The sequence below is a fragment of the Thermothelomyces thermophilus genome, chromosome 2 (assembly GCF_000226095.1).
Source record: "Thermothelomyces thermophilus ATCC 42464 chromosome 2, complete sequence".
In the NCBI taxonomy this organism is placed as follows: Eukaryota; Fungi; Ascomycota; class Sordariomycetes; order Sordariales; family Chaetomiaceae; genus Thermothelomyces; species Thermothelomyces thermophilus.
The window spans coordinates 4,443,027-4,462,615 of NC_016473.1; the positions used below are offsets into that span (position 1 = coordinate 4,443,027).

At 55.8% G+C, this 19,589-nt stretch overlaps 5 protein-coding genes across 5 annotated transcripts; 2 read left to right on the plus strand and 3 right to left on the minus strand.

Moving 5' to 3' along the window:
• Positions 1-5,066: 5,066 nt before the first annotated feature.
• MYCTH_92449 (C2H2 transcription factor) lies at positions 5,067-6,971 on the plus strand (the record flags this gene model as incomplete). Its single annotated transcript, XM_003662107.1, has 5 exons — positions 5,067-5,690; positions 5,750-5,878; positions 5,936-5,983; positions 6,053-6,181; positions 6,309-6,971. 5 exons carry the CDS (start codon positions 5,067-5,069, stop codon positions 6,969-6,971), a joined length of 1,593 nt encoding a protein of 530 aa, XP_003662155.1.
• Positions 6,972-9,460: 2,489 nt separating this feature from the next.
• On the minus strand, positions 9,461-10,180 carry MYCTH_2302405 (uncharacterized protein). Its single transcript, XM_003662108.1, has 3 exons — positions 9,975-10,180; positions 9,694-9,858; positions 9,461-9,633 (listed from the first exon to the last, which is right to left on the minus strand). The coding sequence occupies exons 1-3, from the start codon at positions 10,022-10,024 to the stop codon at positions 9,516-9,518; spliced, it is 333 nt and encodes a 110-aa protein (XP_003662156.1). The 5' UTR covers positions 10,025-10,180; the 3' UTR covers positions 9,461-9,515.
• A 328-nt stretch (positions 10,181-10,508) lies between these two features.
• Positions 10,509-13,104, plus strand: MYCTH_78432 (uncharacterized protein; the record flags this gene model as incomplete). The annotated part of the gene is made up of 2 exons (XM_003662109.1): positions 10,509-10,634; positions 10,705-13,104. The coding sequence occupies 2 exons, from the start codon at positions 10,509-10,511 to the stop codon at positions 13,102-13,104; spliced, it is 2,526 nt and encodes an 841-aa protein (XP_003662157.1).
• Positions 13,105-13,713: 609 nt separating this feature from the next.
• MYCTH_2033959 (uncharacterized protein) lies at positions 13,714-14,025 on the minus strand (the record flags this gene model as incomplete). Its single annotated transcript, XM_003662110.1, has 2 exons — positions 13,714-13,832; positions 13,929-14,025. Coding segments are annotated over 2 exons (216 nt in total), but the record flags the coding sequence as incomplete, so codon positions are not given.
• A 620-nt stretch (positions 14,026-14,645) lies between these two features.
• Positions 14,646-17,822, minus strand: MYCTH_2314852 (actin-like protein). Its single transcript, XM_003662111.1, has 8 exons — positions 17,634-17,822; positions 17,491-17,521; positions 17,285-17,340; positions 17,159-17,189; positions 16,329-17,100; positions 16,033-16,264; positions 14,989-15,968; positions 14,646-14,863 (listed from the first exon to the last, which is right to left on the minus strand). The coding sequence occupies exons 1-6, from the start codon at positions 17,638-17,640 to the stop codon at positions 16,034-16,036; spliced, it is 1,128 nt and encodes a 375-aa protein (XP_003662159.1). The 5' UTR covers positions 17,641-17,822; the 3' UTR covers positions 14,646-14,863; positions 14,989-15,968; position 16,033.
• Positions 17,823-19,589: the final 1,767 nt, after the last annotated feature.

The following is a 19,589-nucleotide window of genomic DNA, read 5'->3' on the forward strand; positions in this document are numbered from 1 at the left end:
TCCGTAGTGTCGTATAGTACGGAGTAGTGTAGGTGGTGTACTAGTGTATACGCTCTGTAATAATGCATCTACGAAAACATGCACCTTGAACACTTCCATTGAAGGCCGCCCGCCGTTACCCACCGCCATTGTAACCTGGAGCAACAATAACCCCCACGCTAACGAGATTGCAATGAGCAAGTATCTGCATCCCACTCTCCCCTTTCTCGCGACGAGCTCTGGGTGACCGAAAGTCCTCCCTTCCTTCGCATGAATCCAAACTCTCGACGACCGATACGAACTTGGCAGCGGTTGACAACGTGCGCTCCGCTACCGTCCAAAAATGTGATAGGTGTGGTTTTTTCGCCTTGAAGCAAAGTCGGTAGCCCGAAGCGGCATAGCGCCGTTGGTGGAGGAAATTGTGGGATTGGGACTTTGAGACGGCGGCCAGTGGACTGCGGAAGATTGCCCCGACCTTGACACGGGGGATCTCCCGCAACCATAGCGCTGGGTATCGCAACAAGCAAGGGCACGGAATGGCTGCGGCGAGGGCGACCCCTGGAATGGAAGAATTTACGACTCCCGCACCCCACGGCGACGACTTGTGTAACCATTTTCGGTCGCTCGCAATACGCTGCCCTCCACTGGAGGAAATAGAACGGTTTCTCTCATTTCCTACCATGTACCTTCGTACGCCGCTTTTCTTCTCTGCCACGACGCGGGCTTCGCCGAGCTCAGTCCTGCCTCTGTGCTGCGTACACTACAAGTAGGTATGTACTGTACACACATCGACACGTTATATATATATATATATACAAACATCACACAACAAATATATCACTCGGTAGTATTAGTAGTAGTATAGGATGGATAGGATGGCGATGGCTTCAGGTTGGGATTGCGAACAACCACCCTCGATTCAAGATGGGTGTCGGTTGGCTTGACCTGGAAGATTTATTCGCCCGGGATGTTTCGTATCTCTCGACTTAGCTTGCTGCTAGCGTCTCCGGGGAATGCCGACCTCGTCACCGGGAAGTTGGGCGGGCCACATCGACGGGTCGCTTGGTGAAACGACGACCCCGATTCCGGGGTAACTACCTACCTACAAAGGGGGTTAGTGGCGGCACTATCACTATCACTACACACTCCACTACTGCGTACACTTGCGTACACTAAGCAACACTAGTGCGAGATGACGCTGTGCGATCATCATGGTGACTGGAAGGCGACCAGACGACAATGAGAGGGCTAACATTCTTGCGCGCTGCTAGCATTGGGGCGGGGTCTCTCTATTCGGAGGCGACCTGCCGCATCTGTCGCGACCTGCAGGTTGCCGAGCGGCTTGCGACGATGATGGCTCAGATCCGGGCAACGCTAAAATGCTGCCTGTGGCCGGGACGGGCTTCCGGTCGATCTAAAGGTCTCCAGGCTCTTAACTACCGGCTGCGGCTGGCCCTTTTCGGTTCCAGAGGACTAGTGTAGAACCCCAACCACACACCTGGAACGTGGTGTGTGGCCAACCGCGCGGAATCGCTGCCTCGCTTTGGCAACTGAGTCCAGCAATCTCGAAAGAAAGAAGAAAAAACTTGCGACGTCGTCAATCAACAGCCAAAACAAGTTGCAGCGTAGCCTATGCACCACTCGATCAGAAACATGCATGCCTGTAGTGTTCTGCTACCAAGATGCGATCTCGCTGACACGCTCGGATCGATGGGTTCGGCATTGATTCACCATGCCGGCGAGCTGGACCTCTACGCGTCCGCTCGGTGGTCTCTGGCGAGCAAAAAGTTGGGAAGCAAGACAGCACCTGCCGTTGTATGTACAGTTGATGCCGCTTCGTCAGGGGGGTGGGGTTACGGTGGTCAAGTCTAGTTAATCCGTAAAATGTTGGCATTGCTCGCCAGAGTGAGGTTCGTTGTTCTGCACTGTTTACCCTCTAACTTACTAGTTGTATACCCCCGGTTTTCTCGTCAAAGTAGGTGTTTTTCTTCTCACAGGAACACCAAGCGAAACATCATTTTAACCTTCGGAAAGCCCCTGATTCTGGCGACGCATACACAGTAACTATCTCCGTACAAGTCGCTAAATCCAACGAGTTGCTCTTACGATTCGGGTCTCCTGTAGTGCATGTAGCTACCTCTATACGAAGTATGTGGAAGGTACAATACCTACTACCTTGTCTTGCCTCCGACCTTGGACCTCTCTCGGGTGTGCGCGTATGTAATCGGTATATACATACATAGCTCTGCACATAGATCTCAACTTGTATGTGGAGCAGGCTAGTGGACATCCACACTCGACCACAGCAGTACTGTATGCTAGTGCAGTGTGTGTCGGTTATATGTGTGTATGTACGTCCGTGCTCTGTACATACAACTCGATGTGCTGTGCAACATTGTCGCGGCAGTCGGGGCATTTCAACCAACCACAAGGTTCAAATGGGCGGGTCCACGGCGGATCATTCCCCACCATTTCAAAGCCCAGAGCTGCGCAACCCAAAAACATGATTCCGCATAGGTTGTGCCGCCTCTTACGGGTCTCTGACGTAGATCGGCTATAACTACTCTCGGAGATCCCCATCCTAAAAGGGTCGAGAAATGCCAAAGTCGTTTAGGTGCAGTTAGGTGTGCGGATTCCAGGCGGCGTCTGGGTGCAGTACCAGTGCGGGAGACCAGGGAAAGGGCCAAAAAGAGGGGACCAAGCTGAGAATGGGCTTGTGGTGGGGCGGCCCTAGCACCGGGGGCACCGGGGGCACCGGGGGCACCGGGGGCACTTACACTATTAACACTAATAAGGCGGCATGCACGGTCCACACCGGGATGCACCCCCCAGTGTCCCCGGAGCGGTGGTGCGGTGAGCAACCGTGGTATTGGAGAACCTTAATAATGCCGCGCTTGGAATTGTGGAATGGTGCCAGAGTGCGCTGGCCTGTGCGCGGGGCCTAGCTACGCAAGAATGCCTTCGAGCTGTACATACATAGGTACTTAACATACCTTACATACCGTACTGTACGGCAGCAACTCGATTACGTCAGTAACGTAGTGAATGTATTTACTACATATAGAGGTGATATGCCTGCGGTACATAGGCACCTATGTTTCCGATGAGTCCATCTACGTACCTAGGTACGTACGCACCTGACATATACAAGGCAAACCGTACACCGGTTGAGGGAGCCAGCGGGCCATCATCAAACTACAGGGCACGTCCGAGGAGATACAAGAAGATGGGCAGCGGGCAATTGCGTTCAGCAAGCGGGGGCTGGGACACCTCGAGAATGGACGGAGAGCGGGTGAGTTAATGACGGGTGGGGGGAGGGGCTCGGCACGGGGTTAGGCAGGGCTTCATTGCCGCCCTGAGTGTACTATGCACCGTATGTATGTACATACATACCTACCTTATATAAGGTACTTTACGCTCGCGACCCGTTAGCGTGGTATTATGTAGGTGCCGTAGGTTGGGTGTACAGAGATACGTGCAGTAGCAGTGCTTTAAAGTCATCCGTACTGTGGAGAGAACCTTGAAGGCACTCGAGTGCTTGCATCTAGATCGGAAGGGGAACCTGTGACATAAGTAACCCAAAGGGAGCGATCCACAGCGCCTTACGCAGTATAGAGGCATGCAAGGCGCTCTCAAAGTGACTCTGACCCCCAATTCGTCGATTGTGATGGACCCCTGGCTGCCAGTGGCACTGAACAACCCTTGTCAGTGTGCCGTACCTGCTGCCACACCCTAATTGCCTTCCCCGTCGTTGCTTCCTTCCGTGGATGCTGTCAAAAAAAAAAAATTGAACGCGGGCACCAACCTTCTTCTTTCTCCTTTCTGTAGAGGAGTATGGTTCTCTCCTCGAACCAAGAGCCCACGAAAACTTGCAACTGCAGTCACAAGTGCAATAATGCTCTCAATAACCCAGAGCAAGCTTGCGGCTAGGAGCTGAGAACAGACAGCACAATTCTGGCGATACGATCTCGAGATCTTCTGGAGGAGGGCGGGATGAACGACTGAGATCTCACTCCCTCCTCCTCGCCAATTTTTCCTCCAGGATCTTGCTCCAGCGCTAAGCGGCAGTCGCCTCAAGCAGGTCGGGTCGGCTTACACTATACGACCCAAGGTGCCTACCCTACACTGCGGAGTACTCTCCGTACAATAGTAGACCCTCGAGGCCACAGCATCACCCCATATAGTTACTACACAACGCGAGTGGAGTGTGCTCCGGATGGGCAAAAGAATGCAGCGGTACCCACGGAACTCAAGCCTACGGGAAAGCTCTAGATGAGTTGGAGAGAATACCCCCCTTCCCTTCCCACCCCCGGGCCTTGTCCTCTTAGCGTCCGGCCCGTTACCTGCCGGGTGATTGTTTCACTGTTGAACCTGAGATGGGGCAAATTGGGAATACACACAAAAACGCTCTCGGTGGGCAACGAGCAAGCCCACGCCCCTCCCCCCGCCCTTCCCACCCCCCTCCCCCCTCCCCCCCTCTGTCTTGTGCAATGGTAGCACCAGCACCCCAGTCATAAGCGACGCGGCATCATCCCCGGTCCATCCCTGCCGTGCCTTCAGGCTCCGCTCCAGTGGGGGAGCAGGGCCTGGTCGATTTCCGGGACTGGAAACAAACAGCGCCAGGGAATCACTTGCGAGGCCGTACGGTACGCAGTAACTAGTGTACAATGTACATACATACATACACTACGGGGACCACAGGCTCGGTTCATCATGGGGCGTATTTTGGGACGAGATCTCGGACTACCGTGGTGTTCCAGCGGTCTGGTCCTCCCAGATCGCGCCCAACCCCTGCTGCCCTGCCTGCCGTCGACTGATATACAAGTGGCTCTCTCCCCAGCTCAACGCCTCCTTGCCTTGCTGTCAGCATCAGACTCGGCAGAGATCACGCTGCAGCTTAGAACTATACGGAATACACTTTGTGGTTCCTCCCCTTGTTACCTCACGTTGCCCACGGCGGATTGTTCCTTTCCCTCCTTGCTCTTCTCTTGTTGCCTCTCCCGCCGCTCTATCATCGTCTTTTGGGGCCGTTCACAAACCTCCAAGGAGCGGTATCCCACGAGTGAGTACGACGCATCGCCGACGAGATGGCCATTGGATCCATGCCCGCAACGGCGGATTCGTGGGGTTGCTGGCCCCAACCACAACCCGGCGGCGCCGACTTTGGCATGATGCAGGCCGGCTTGGTTCCGTACGACTGCCGGGCAACAACCGCGGCTCACATCCCCCGTGCCGAATTATCTCAACACTACCTGCCGACCACCTTTAGCTCGGCGGCCCCAGTACATCCGCCTGCCTCTCCTCAGTACCATGCGCCCGTGTCATACGGCGGGTACAACCCCTACGGTGCGCCAGCCATGCTGGACGCACCATTCAAGCCTCGAGAATCCCTCGAGCGCATCCAGCCCCGGGGCTTGGTGTCCGAACCTGCCGAGTACGGAGGTGCCCGTGAGCGCGCGGATGAGGTGCCGTGCGTCAAGCGAAGCTGCAGCCCGTCGGTCAAGACCGAGACCAATCTGGACCCAAGCTCGCCAGCCTCCGAGGCTGCCCCTCCCGCCACTCCGGCGCAAGCAGCTCCGGTACACCAGTTCAACACGGCCATCGACAACGTCATGCGCGTGATCGAGGCCAAGCGTGAGATTCTCGAACCAACGAGCGAGGCCGAATCCGCGCAAAAGCAGGAGAAGGATGAGACTGGGGAGGACACCCAGGTATGCGAGACTGCTGGAGCAACTACCCGAGCCTCTTCGACGTTGACCATGTCTTGAAGACACAGCGGAGCCGTAGCAAGCCAAAACGAAAGCGTTTCTGCTGTGACATTCCCGGATGTTCCAAGAAGTTTGCCCAGAAGAACAACCTCGACACACACCGGCGGTCCCATACTGGAGAAAGTCCTTATGTGAGTTGTCTCTCCATTACGACATCTATCTGCTCGGTTTACTAACAAACGTCTTAGGTATGCCCGTACTGCCAGCGCCGCTTTACACAGAGCGTCAACCTCAAGGTAGGAGGATCTCAAGCCAGGGGTGCCGAAAAAGGACGGCGAAGGCTGACAAGACCATGGTCTCTCCAGACGCACATCAATCGTCACACGGGAGAGAGACCCTACGAGTGCCCCGAATGTGACAAGTGCTTCCCTCAACTCTCGAATGTCAAAGCGCACATGAAGACACACATTAGGAGGGAGTTAAGGGCCGTCTGGGTTTGTAGGTTTGCAAATTGCCCGAAAGCATTCACGGCGAAGGGCAATCTCAAGGTATTTTTCTTCCCTTTTCCTCGGTTAAGCAATCCGCTCCGGGAAACACCGTCATCTGACCCACGAACAAAAGGCCCATCAGAACACCTACCATGTCGAGGAGATTGAAGCATTCAATGCCAAGCTGGCCGCCGTCAAGGACAAGAGTATGATATCCGAAGAAGATAAAGAAATGGCCAGGTATCTCGTCGATGTGCACAATCTAGCCAACAAGGGCATCAAGGGCCGCGGAAAAGGTCGCAAGGTCAAGCGTGTCCTCATGCTGCACCCACCGCAGCACCAGGCATCTCCCTCCACAAGCCCGGTCAGTGCTACCGGCCACACAGGACCCTACCAAATGTCCCTCCAACCTCATGCGTTTCCACAGCAGCAGCAGCAGCAGCAGCAACAACAACATCATCAACATCACCATCATCAACAACAACAACAACATCATCATCATCAACAACAACAACATCATCACCAGCAGCACCAGCAGCACCAGCAGCAACCCGCACCCCACGGGCTTCCCTACTATGGCCTGAGCAACCCAGCCGCTTACAGTATGAGCCGGCATCCCTCCATGCTCTTTGGACCCCTCAGCATCAACACGCGGGAACCGTACGGCCATGGGGTCTACGGCATGGACTCGGACCAACTCAGCGATGCCAGCAGTGCCCACAGCTCGCCGGCCGTCATGCACCCCTTCGAGGACGAGCACGGCCGGGAGTTGGCTTTTGGCGAGAGGCTCTACTGATGGCGGTTCGGTATTTGATCTCAACCGTTTTTTTGGGGGGGCTGCGGCTTGAGTTGACCGACTGCTAAAAATCTTTTAATATTTTTTTATTTATATGTCGAGCTTATTATCTTGTTCCGCGCAAGTTTTCAGACACATTTTTGTGGTTGTCTCTACATCAGTCCATCTACTTTGGGTGAGCGAAAAGGAGAGGGAAAAACCCTGTCGATTAAGCGCAGGCAATTGTCTCATCTTTTTTTATATACAGAAACCGCATCCTGAACTGCTCAACATGCTGGAGGTCGTTGTCTACTCTGAGGGGAGGATATGTCATGTTTTTCTTGTTTTGGTTTGTCTGCTTTTATTCCTGTCTGAACGCGCGAGCTTTACTCTGGCTTTTCTATTTTTCTTTTTTGTTCTGCTTGTTTTTGACGGGGACACAGAACGTCTACCTAAACCGGGTGTTGGTGCGTTAACATGAAAAAAAGGGGGGGAGGAGGAGGGGTGTGATGGGGGTGGTCTTGGTGCTCTCAAAACTCTCGGATTCATTGGGGTGGGCGGAAAGCGCTGTATTGGTTCGCATCTCGATGTTGTAATAGGCCCTGGATTGACACTAGAAAGAGGAGGATCTTGAATGATGTCACATATCACGCGGCGGCTACGTTCGGAAGGAAGGGAGGGACTGGAATCAGACAATTGAGTGGGAAGGAGGCATGGCGTCTTGGGCGGGCAGTCTGTCCCTGTTGGTAGCTTCCATCAACTGGGTACCTTAGTCACTATCTCCTGATAAAAAAAATCTTGGACCTTTTCACTTTTCGCATCTCCCTCTCTTTCTTGGTCATCGCTATGTGAAACGCCATGATTCACCAATCTCTCTGTGATACTAAGCTGATGCAACATCCGGCAGTCCCACCGACCGCGCCTCCCCCCCTTTTTTTCCCTCCTGCCTCCCTTGGGAAGGCTTCTTTCCCTGGCTTGTTTTGCGCCCCGTGTCTGCAGAGAGCACCTGGGTGATGCGCATGATGAAGGGCAGTGACAACTGAGATCACTCGTCCCGAGCAGGATGACTAGTGGATGCCACTCCCAGGGCTGGTGTGTTAGTGTAGCGTAGCAATGAAGGGTGGAAACGGGGCGGCGCGCTAGGATGGATTGGGGACTTTTCAACCTGCGGCCTGGCCTGAATCCCAAGAAGTGAGGCTGCAGACTCACAACCCGGCCTGGTTGCTCGCGCACTCGATTTCTTGCTTGCCTGGGACAAGGCCAAGCGACCCGGCACTCGGGGGTCTTGTTGCGTTCCACCTCCCTGGGTTGCCAGCTCTTCGGGGGACGTTCCGACCCTTGCTTCCATCCTGTCTAGCCGCACATCATGCAGATAATGCGTACCAGGTACACGAGGGGAGAGGTACGGATGGGAAGCTGTGGGGAGGGAGAGAAGAAAGAGTGAAGTAGTGTAGTACGCGCCCAGCCAACAAACGCACACTCGGGTCCAAAGTGCCGGGGACCCGGTTGGGAGGGTCAGAGTCCTGGCAATTACTATGCAAGTACTTCGTGCATCATGATACCTACACAAGGTAGTTACGCTGCTTCGTACACTACAACACATGGGGAAAGCCCGGATCCGCCACCACACCCTCTTCTCTCTTCCCCTGGGATGCTCTGCCCGGATCGGCCTCATTTTCACTCGCTTAGCGCTTCCCCTGAGAGGCACTGTTGTCCGTTGTCAGCTCTCACTTCTCACTTTCTTGGCATGTTCCATTAAAAGGACGCGGATCCTCCGTCTTATCTCGATGCTCGCATCCCCGCATTGTTTGACATATGCACACACAAGGCACATAATTAACATATAGAATATGGATTATATGGTGACACTATCTCCCTTGTCTGTTGGGCGAGATCGACTAATGGTGAACCATCAGTGTGACTGTAATCCGTACAAACAATGCGCAGAAGATGCCTTACAACGGAAAAGAGGCCCATCTGCCCCGTGATTTTCGAGGTCCCTGCTTCCCTTTATCGTGTATGTAGTGCATATACGGATTACACAGGGTACAATGTCCCGAGAATCGGTGGGGGCCGGCCGCTACACTAGTGTACACTCCAGAAAGCCTAGTGTATATCCCCCGTGACGATCATCCATTTCTCCCCGGACTGAGAGTGGATAGTTATTGATGTAACTACAGACCGCGCCCGCATGGCCGTACACTAAGCTGCACGCCTAAAGGTCACCGGCGAGGCGGCAGAGGTTCATCTGTCTTCAATTAGGACATCGTGCTTCTATGCAATGACAGCCATGCTCGTGGCAGCGGTTGCACAACGTGTTGGCTTGCAGTGCGTTCGGATCCGGGGCCAGGGCATCGCAGGATTCACTCCGCGCAGCACACTGTGCGGGTTTGGAGGCACAGTAGCCGAAGCGGGTGCTGTACACGACGCGGCAGTGGAGCGCAATTTTCGGTAGGAAATGTACCCGGTTGGAGCGGCCAAGTTAGGGAACGGCAGTTCCCATTATTCGCGAAGACGCTAGCACGTTGCTCCCCCAGGATCGCGACAGGGGGCCGCTCGCTTGGATCAGCCGCCGTGGAGGGTCGAGACAAACAGGATGTTGTCGTTCGGCTGGATCTCGTAGGCTTCCTCGCCCTCGAGCTCCCAGTCAGCGTCGTTGATGAGGACCAGGATACCGGGGCGGCTTGTCCAGGATCAGCCAACGTGTAAGTGAGACAAAATGCCATGAGAGGGGCTGACATACATGTGGTTGTCTAGGACAAACAACTCGGCGCGTGGATCCCTCATGAGATTCTTGCAGAGGTAGTCGATCAGGAAGGCGACGGTGGCGGGCTTCCCGCTTGGGTCAACGGTGGGAAGCGCGACTGTATGCCGGCGCTGATTGTCAAAGAGCATCTCGAGGCCGCCACTGTGCAGGAGTGTCAGCCGCTCAGGTTTCAGCCAACGTTTTTGCAGGTGTGATGTGATAAGCTCCCTGAAAATTGTGGCGGAAGCGAGGGGTTGAAACAGCCCAAAATGACTGACGAGAAGTCTACCGTGATGGGAATCGTCGCAGATTCGGCAGCGCCAGACATCTTGATCAGAATTGCGAAATGTTTTCGGATGGGCCGGTTTGTTTCGTGAGTTGTCAAGAGTCGAGTTGTGAACTTGCGCCTGTGAAGAGTGAACAAGTTCAGTACATTGTTATGGGCGGAGAGAGAGCATGGGGCGCATCGGTGGCTGCCTCTTTTGTCTCAAAGCGACGCCGCAAGCACAAGTGAAATTCTGGGGATAAAACTGGGTCCCTCATGACTGTACTACGTATTACATAGTGTCCTGGTAACAGGTGTGCTTGTAATGTATGTACGGACTACATACATTACATACAGTACCACGCAACGGGGTAATGCATCAGCACTACTATACGCACCACACACACTCGTAACAAAATAATACAGCTCTCTTCTGGAGAAGCCGCCAAACTCTTCCCAACCCAGGCCGACCAATCATGCTTCGTCCATCACCCCTGCCCGATGAGCCATAAGTGAAGAACTGCGGACGGGCAAGAGCGACAACAGCATGGCCGACGTGTTTAGTCGCTACTTATCGGCAGGTGCAAACAGATATGCTGCCGCTGCCGATTGGGGTGAGAACGGACTTGTCGCTTTTGGATCCGACACGAATGTGTGTCTTTGGGACCCGACTGTAAGTTCTCGCTCAGTCCCTCGTTCACACTCATAACGAGATATGATTTCGCTGATACTGATGGACCCAGGATGCAAGAGGCATCTCGCATATTCTCAGTGGACACACTGCTCATGTGCGCGCGGTCAAGTTCCTGCCTCGAGATGGAGGGGGAAAAGTTGACTACTTGTTGACTGGCGGAGACGACAAGCAGCTCCGTCTCTGGGCCATTGAGTCGGAGACAGGGACCACCGCATGCGTTCAAACCGTCCAGGAACACACAGAACCCATCAACTGCATCGCCACCCTTCAAGGCGCAGCATCCGACAACGCTGCTGCAGCACGGCTCTTCGTCTCGGGCGGCGCGGATGCCACGATCAGGATCTGGGCTTTCGAGGCAGGCCAAGTCACCGTTGCCCAGACCATCAAGACGACCAAGAAGTACATCCCACTCGCCGTCGCGCTAAGTACGCTCCAAGGGGGGAATGGCGCCCTCATTCTGGCCGTCGCCGGGACTACCAATGTCATCCAGATCTTCACAGCCTCCATCGCGGGCGGCACATCAGCAACCGAGTTCACGCTGCAGGCAACCCTACCTGGCCATGAGAACTGGGTTCGCTCTCTCGACTTCATCCGCGAGAAGCCCGAGGAGCGGAGCGACATCCTCCTCGCATCAGCAAGCCAGGACAAGTACATCCGGCTCTGGCGTATTCATCAGGGCACGGTCCTTTCAGCCTTGAACGCGGCAGGTCTCGACCTCTCGGCCGACGCCCTGACGACGCCCGGGAACAAAATCCACAAGATCAGCGCTGGCGATGTCAAATACTGCATCATGTTCGAAGCGCTCCTCCTCGGCCACGAGGATTGGATCTACAGCGCCCGCTGGGCTCGTGCCGCCAACGGCAGGCTGCAGCTGCTGTCCGCCTCAGCCGACAACTCCCTCTCGCTCTGGGAGCCAGACCCTGAGTCCGGCATCTGGCTGACCGTCGCCCGCCTGGGAGAGGTTAGCAGAGAGAAGGGAGCAACGACCGCCACGGGCAGCATTGGCGGGTTTTGGACTGGACTCTGGTCTCCATCGGGCACAACCGTCATCACCCTCGGCCGCACAGGCAGCTGGCGGCGGTGGGACTACGACACCGCCGAGGACGTGTGGAAGCAGAACTTTGCCATATCGGGTCACACCCGCGCCGTTACAGGGATCTCGTGGTCCCGCGACGGACTCTACCTCCTCTCGACTAGCTCCGACCAGACCACTCGCCTCCACGCGGAGTGGGCTCTCGACCCGGCCAACTCGTGGCATGAGATGTCGCGCCCTCAGATCCACGGCTACGACCTCAACTGCATCTCTACTCTCGGGCCGTCCTCTTTCGTCTCGGGCGCCGACGAGAAACTCCTGCGCGTCTTCACCGAGCCGAAAGCCGTCGCCCGCATGCTCAGCCGCCTCACCAACACCGCACCCCCCGAAGCCGAAGACGCGCTCCCCGACGCGGCCAACATGCCGGTCCTGGGCCTCTCCAACAAAGCAGTTGACACGATTCCCGACGACGCCGACATTTCTTCTCTCCCCGCCATGACGGACGAAACCTCCAATCAAACAGCCGCAGACCGGACCGCCCCGGACCCGGCAACCCTTGTCCGGACGTCGGCTCTGGACATCAGCCACCCGCCCTTCGAGGAATCCCTCTCGCGCCACACGCTCTGGCCGGAAATCGAGAAGCTGTACGGCCACGGCTACGAAATATCGTGCCTGGCCGCCAGCCACGACGGCAGTCTCATCGCCAGCGCATGCAAGGCCAGCTCTGTGAACCACGCGGTCATCCGCTTGTTTGAGACGCGCCGGTGGACCGAGGTGCGCCCGCCCCTGCAGGCGCACAGCCTCACCGTCGCCAGGGTGCGATTCTCAGCCGACGATCGCTTCCTGCTCAGCGTGGGCCGGGACCGCGGATGGGTAGTTTGGGGAAGGAAGAAAGGGGAAGGACAGGAAGGGAGCCTGGGAGGAGGGTATGAGCTGGTGCAAGCGAATCCCAAGGGCCACGCGAGGATGATCCTGGACGCTGCGTGGGCGCCGTTGGGCGCTGCTGGCTCGGATGGCGATCCGGTAAGGGTGTTTGCTACCGCGGGCAGAGATAAATCGGTCAAAGTGTGGGTTCGGAAGGAAGGCAATGAGAGGATATTTGAGCTGGGCAAGGCGATCACCGAGGACCATCCCGTTACGGCTTTGGATTTCGCGCCCGAGACCACGCAAGACGGGTCCCTTCTGCTTGCTGTGGGCACGGAGGCGGGTAAGATTTCGGTGCTGACACTCAGGGTTGCCGGCGGCGGCGGGGAGGTGGAAGTCGTATCCACGCTCGAGGTGAAGAAGGAGCTCTGTTTGCCCAAGGCGGTGATGCAGCTGGCGTGGCGACCGGCGAGGGAAGGGCAGAAGGGAAAAGAGTTGGCCATCGCCGGCGAGGACGGGTCGTTGAGGATATATTCGTTCCCGTCGCTGTAAAAAGGGGTTGCTGGGAAGGGGTCAATGACGAATGAACAAACGCGCATAGAAGAATGACCGGTGGACGTAAAAAATAATCAACCGGCAAATTCAAGGCTGGCCTTGTCCAAGTGCATGTGTCTCAATATTATTAGATCTATTAAACTGCCTGGGCAGGCTACCCTCCCAAGTCAACCCTGAACGCCATCCTGTTCATACCACACATCCGTCATGCCATTATTACCGGCTCTCCGGACGCAGAGAGTTTCCTGCTTCCACAGCCGCACTACCCGTGGCTTTCCAAATACCCAGACACCCAGATCGTCAAAACTCTTTACCCAGCCGTGAGTTTGCCCACATTCGGTCGTGATTTAAGCCCATCACGGCTAGTCGTTCCAAACCATCCTCTATTATCCATGTTTTCCCCCTCACTCATTCCAGGCCGACACCGGAACGAGACGCAGAGGCCTTTACAATAACAACGCCCCCCCACCCCGAAACTCCCGCTTCGAGAAAGCTTAATTAAAGCTCCTTTAGGGACTCGGCCGTGGCCGCGGCAGTCGTCCCGGCCACCGAGCTCAGCGCCTGCCCGACGACAGCAGCACCCTTGGCCGCGGTGGCGGCCGCCGACTCGTACGAGTCGCCGTGCATGTAGAACCAGGCGCGGTTGATGATGAATTGCACGTGCTGGGGCAGGTACAGAACCGTGGCGATGAAGGTGAGGGAGAGGAGGAGGAACAAGACCGAGTCTGGATGGTTTGTCGTCGTCTTAGCAGCGCGCTGAGAGAGAGAAGGGAGATGACGATATTTAGAGGATGCCTGTGCGGGGGAGGATATATGCGTACAAAATATGAACTTCTCGATCGGCGTGTATATATACACGCTCATGGTCACCTCGAGCTGGTAGATCTTGAGCTGCAGCCACTTGCTGAAGGATTCGAGTCGGGAGGCCATGGTGGATGGATGGGCGCCCGGTTGTCGCGGGAAGCGGAGAAAATAGGAGTGTTATTGTTGGGGATGGGGGAGGCAATCGAGATGAACGACTTCTTGGTGCTTGAACGTGCGGGTCGTCGTGGGCAAGTGATGCGGTAGACGCCGTCTTCCGTGTCTATCTGTTAATTTCCAGCTCGTGGTTGCACCGTTAGGGGGGCCGCGCAATGTCCGACTCCGTCCGCGGTGATGTTCTGAAGTTTGTCGATCGCGATCGAGGCCAGGGCGATAGGGACCGATCGAAATTCGAAGTACGTCCGTACTCCGTAGCAAGATTCCGTCGGGGCGCAGAGCAGGTGAGCCTTTCCCCTGTCGAACGGAACTGTCGGGCAACGCTATGATTGGCCACTGGCACCCGAGTAAGCTCAGGTACAAGTAGTAGTGTACGGAGTAACTTATGTACTTCGTACGGGTACATACATACATACAGTACATAGTACGTACCCTCGCCACGGGCTCACATGCAGGCCCGCTGCGTTCCGATGTTTCAAAGGGCACTGAGACAGCAACAGACACAAACTCCCAACGGCTCGGTCGAAGACATGACATGAGGGCAGTCCACGCCATGCTCCGGCGTCTTTGCGGTCTGCCTGTCCTCTTCCGCCACGCAGGCCTCCTACGAAGCAACCATGGCCGCCCGGCCCCAATTCCAATCCCCGAGCTGAGGCGCGCCTTCTCCACGACGGCAGCACTCAAAAAGAAACAGCTCCCTCCGCGCCCCAAACCCCCGCCCGAGTCCGAGATCGAGGAGTCCTTTCTCAAGGGCAGCGGTCCCGGCGGACAAAAGATTGTACGCATCCAACCCTCCCAACCCCCCAACCCCCCTTCTTCTTGCACACCGTCCTCCCTCCCCACCGCCTGATCCCTGCGTCGCCAACGTTTCCGATCTAATTCGAAAGTAATACAAAACAAAAGAAAGAAAAGAAAGAGAAAAAAAACCTAATGTGACTGACACCTGACCGCCTCCTCCAACCATGAGGTTGAGGAGTGGGGTGGGAGAGAGGAGAGCAGAACAAAACCAACTCGGCCGTCCAGCTCAAGCACATTCCGACGGGCATCGTGGTCAAGTCCCAAGCGACCCGCTCGCGCGAGCAGAACCGAAAGATTGCGCGCCAGCTGCTGGCGCTCAAGCTCGACGAGCTCGTCAACGGCCCGCAGTCCCGCGCCGCCATCGTGTCCGAGGTGAAGAAGAAGCGCGCGGCGAGCAGGGCCAAGAAGGCGAGGCGCAAGTATCGCAAGCTGGCTGCTGCTCAGGGGAAAGAGGGCTCGAAAGCCGAAGAAGCGGGAGAAGAGGAGGAGCAAGAAGCGGAGGAAGAGGAGTGGGAAGATATGTCTGAGGACAGGGAGGAGGAGAAGAAGGAGGTACAGGCCGGGACTCAAGCGCCGCCTGCACCTGATTCAGAGAAAGGGCAAGGGATAGAACGCGGTAATACCAAAGAGAACAAGGTCTGATCCATATTCAAGGGAAAACGGAGCTGCACAACAGATGGGGAACAGAGCTTCACCGGAACTGAATGGCTCACAAAAAGTGCAAGAGAAAGAGCCCTCAATAAACCATTCGCCAGGAACAAAAAGGCTCTCTAACGCAAGAATCCCAATATTGGCCAATTACGAACGAGGAAAATCACTGCTGGCACAGTAACAGAATCTATCATCAAGCTTGGCCTACTTGTCCGCGCCGACTCACGCACGCGCCCCCTCGCCCAGGAAAGAACAACCCCCGTGCGTCCACATGTGCCCAACGGAGAATGCTAAATGCCCACCAATCCCCGACCAGCGTCAGAACTTTTTTAGGATATGAGACTCGCCCGGGAGATACATGCGCGACGCCGAGGTTTCCCGTGGCGCGGCCAGCCCTGCCTCGCGACGATCCGGAAAGCTGCCCGAGTCCTGCGCTGCCCACATCGTGAGCCAACGTAACAACATCGACAAATCCAGAACCGGATCATGAAGTCCTACCTTAGAAGCACTTGCGGTGCACGATCGAGGGGCCGCTCTCGTCGTACTCCTGCTTCGAGATCCACATCTGCTGGAAGGTCGACAGGGACGCGAGAATGGAACCACCGATCCAGACCGAGTACTTGCGCTCGGGAGGAGCAATGATCTTGACCTTCATCGACGAAGGAGCAAGAGCAGTAATCTCCTTCTGCATACGGTCCGAGAGACCAGGGTACATGGTGGTACCACCAGACTAACGCTGCGTTAGCGATCTTTCTCAAGGTTTTTTTTTTGTCTTTTGCCAAGTTCAGACTCACCATGACAATGTTGCCGTAGAGGTCCTTCCTGACATCGACATCGCACTTCATGATCGAGTTGAAGGTGGTGACGTGGATACCGCCGCTCTCGAGGCCGAGGACAGAGGGCTGGAAGAGAGCCTCAGGAGCACGGAAGCGCTCGTTGCCGATCGTGATGACCTGGCCGTCGGGGAGCTCGTACGACTTCTCCAGGCTGGAGCTCTGGGCCGCCGTCTGGATCTCCTGCTCGAAGTCGAGGGCGACGTAGCAGAGCTTCTCCTTGATGTCACGGACAATTTCACGCTCGGCCGTGGTCGAGAAGGTGTAGCCGCGCTCAGCCAGGATCTTCATCAGGTAGTCCGTCAGGTCACGGCCCGCCATGTCGACACGGGCAATGGCGTGCGGGAGCGAGAAACCCTCGTAGATGGGCACCACGTGGGTAACACCATCACCAGAGTCGAGCACGATACCGGTGGTACGACCGGAGGCGTACAGCGACAGGACGGCCTGGATGGAGACGTAGAAGGCAGGAGCGTTGAACGTCTCGAAGACGATCTGGGTCATCTTCTCGCGGTTGCTCTTGGGGTTGATGGGCGCCTCGGTGAGCAGCACGGGGTGCTCCTCGGGGGCGACACGGAGCTCGTTGTAGAAGGTGTGGTGCCAGATCTTCTCCATGTCGTCCCAGTTGGTGACGACACCGTGTTCGATGGGGTAGCGAAGCGTCAGGATACCACGCTTGGACTGCGCCTCATCACCGACATATGAGTCCTTCTGCCCCATACCGATCATGATGCTAGCGGCGCGTTAGTCCACTGACCGAACTACCGTGGAAAATGTCGGGGTAAGCCTACCCATGGTGGCGGGGACGGCCGACAATGGACGCTAGACCGCCTTGTTAGCCTGCCTGCCATTCTCAGACGAGCTGCCGAATCTGGGCTCATCGCCGTCCGGGCTCGGAGAGCGGCTGTGAGACTTACGGAAAACGGCACGGGGCGCGTCATCACCGGCGAAACCGGCCTTGCACATGCCGGAGCTAGTCGCACGTCAGCTTCGTCTTTCCGAATACCCCGTATTTGAAGATATTGTCTGTTCCCTGCGATGGGCGGGGCGGGACAGGCGGGCCGTCGCTGACCGTGCTCCGCCAGTCCCCCAGGTCGGTGAGGTGTAGGGAGTGTCGTCTTACCCATTGTCGATAACGAGGGCAGCAACTTCTTCTGCATAACAGAAGCTCGGTCAGCAGCTGCTCGAGATGATGCAATGCACGGAAACTGATGGGGCTCGACCAGGAGAAGGTCGGGCTCCAGGGACCAGACGTTGCCAACTTACCCTCCATTTTGATACACTGAAAAGGCGAAAAAAATGAAAGGATTAATTAATCAACTCGTGCGATGACCCGGATTGTCAGCGGGAGTTGTGATGGTATCTGTTGCGAAGCACCGCAGCAGAGGCAGGAGAAAGAGATGGCTGAAGTCGCGGCGCGAGGTTGGAAAGGGGAAGTGAATTTAAGGTCAGTGCTTGGGTTGGCGTTTGGGTTGAGAGGGGATATGTGCGCGAGGGTGGAGGAAGGCGCTCGGGTCCTTGGGCCCCACGTCCTGTGGTCCTCACAATGAAGCGGGAAGTTGTGTGGGGCAGCAAGCGCAGCGGTGCTGGGCGGTGTGGGAGCTGGTGGGGGTTGTTGGGGCAGACGAAGCTGCCTCATTGGGCGAGGATTGGAAATTCGCCTGCCGCTCGAACGCTGACAAGCCAGATTCAACGGGAGGTTGGCCACAGGCTTCGCAACTCGCTGTGGCTGGGGCCTACGAGCGATTGCACGTCCAACTGCTCGAAAACAGATTCCGATGCGGGCGGCAACTCTTTAGGGGTCCAGGCAGCGGCAAGCGACTCGCCATCGGGTCCTTGGAGGAGGCATGACCGCACCGCATACCATAGGCAGTGAAACTTCTATGCCCTGGCTTATTGACGGTCCTAACAGTACGTGGCACGACAGTTACGGTGCAGTGACGCCAGCCGTCAAACTTCTTGGCAAGGCGTTGCCACGCGCCGGAGTCCGCTATGAAGCCTCGGGCGTGGTGTACCCTCAAAGCTGTCAGACGGGCCGCAGCTGACGTTACCCCGGTTCCTCAAGAGGTTTCAACGAACATCAAGATGGTTGTGACAACAACGGCGCCGTCAGCTATCTCGCCAAGCAGGCACCGTTATTTCTGCTCGTTCAGGTGGTCCTGTTGGCCTGGTGTTCGTCCCAGCAGCCTGGCGAGGAGTACGTATGCTCTCGGGCAACCGTCGAACCCGAAACACAATCTCAAACCATATATTTTGAGTTTCATAGCAGCCTGGCGCCGGATCGGCCTCTATGATGCCGCCGGAACATTGCGGCTGCCGTTCGGGAGCCGTGTTGGGACCTTCAGGAGCGTATTCCGGGCTGGCAGAATAGGGGCTGACGTACATACGTCTCTAGGCAGTGATATCACCTCAGGGGCATGCTCCACCTTGAACAGAAGTCCAGTCGATCCGAAATATCGCCATCTCCCGGCGTATTAAGAGCCGGCATTGCCCCTAGCAAACGCGACAGGGACTGTAATTGCTCGAAGTCGCTAATATTTCCATGCAGATGACTCACAAAATGAGGAATCTGATGAATTGATCTCGCTCAGCCTTCTTCTTTTGAAGCTCTACCCTCCAGGAAAAAAAAATAACATCCTGACAAAAAGACCGTCGACGAGGGGCAAGTGGGGCCGCCTTACAAGTCATCTTGGCTTTGGAGGGGTAAATTACAGCACAGACCACCTAGCTCTCGATTTCGACCCATCACTCTCGACATCACGAGATGTCTTTTCCGAGCACCAGTATCTTTTTTTAGGCTGATTGTTTCCAAGTACAAGGTGTAATTATTCTGTCGCCTATATATCACAGTTTTCATTCTCCCCAGATCCCATTCTCTGGTCTTGAACACAGCTGAGGTCCCAGAGAACGAAGTAGCACGTGACATTTAGGCTAGCTGTTTCTGGACGGAATTTTCCTGAACATTCGCGAAAGCCAAACAGCATCAGAACTGAGCGGTTTGGGCCATAGTAGTCGAGCAATATCAACCCTGAATACACAGTCTTAAAACATTCGAGTTTCCTTCAACAGACTTGAAATACAAAAGTCGTGATTTGGTCCAACTCGTCCTATCTCATCTGAATTGGGTCAAAAAAGAACGAAAGAACGAAACAACAAATCAAATTCGCAGCGTTCTTAGCCCAACCCAAAAAAAAAATCGAAGCTTCCGCCACCCACAGTCAC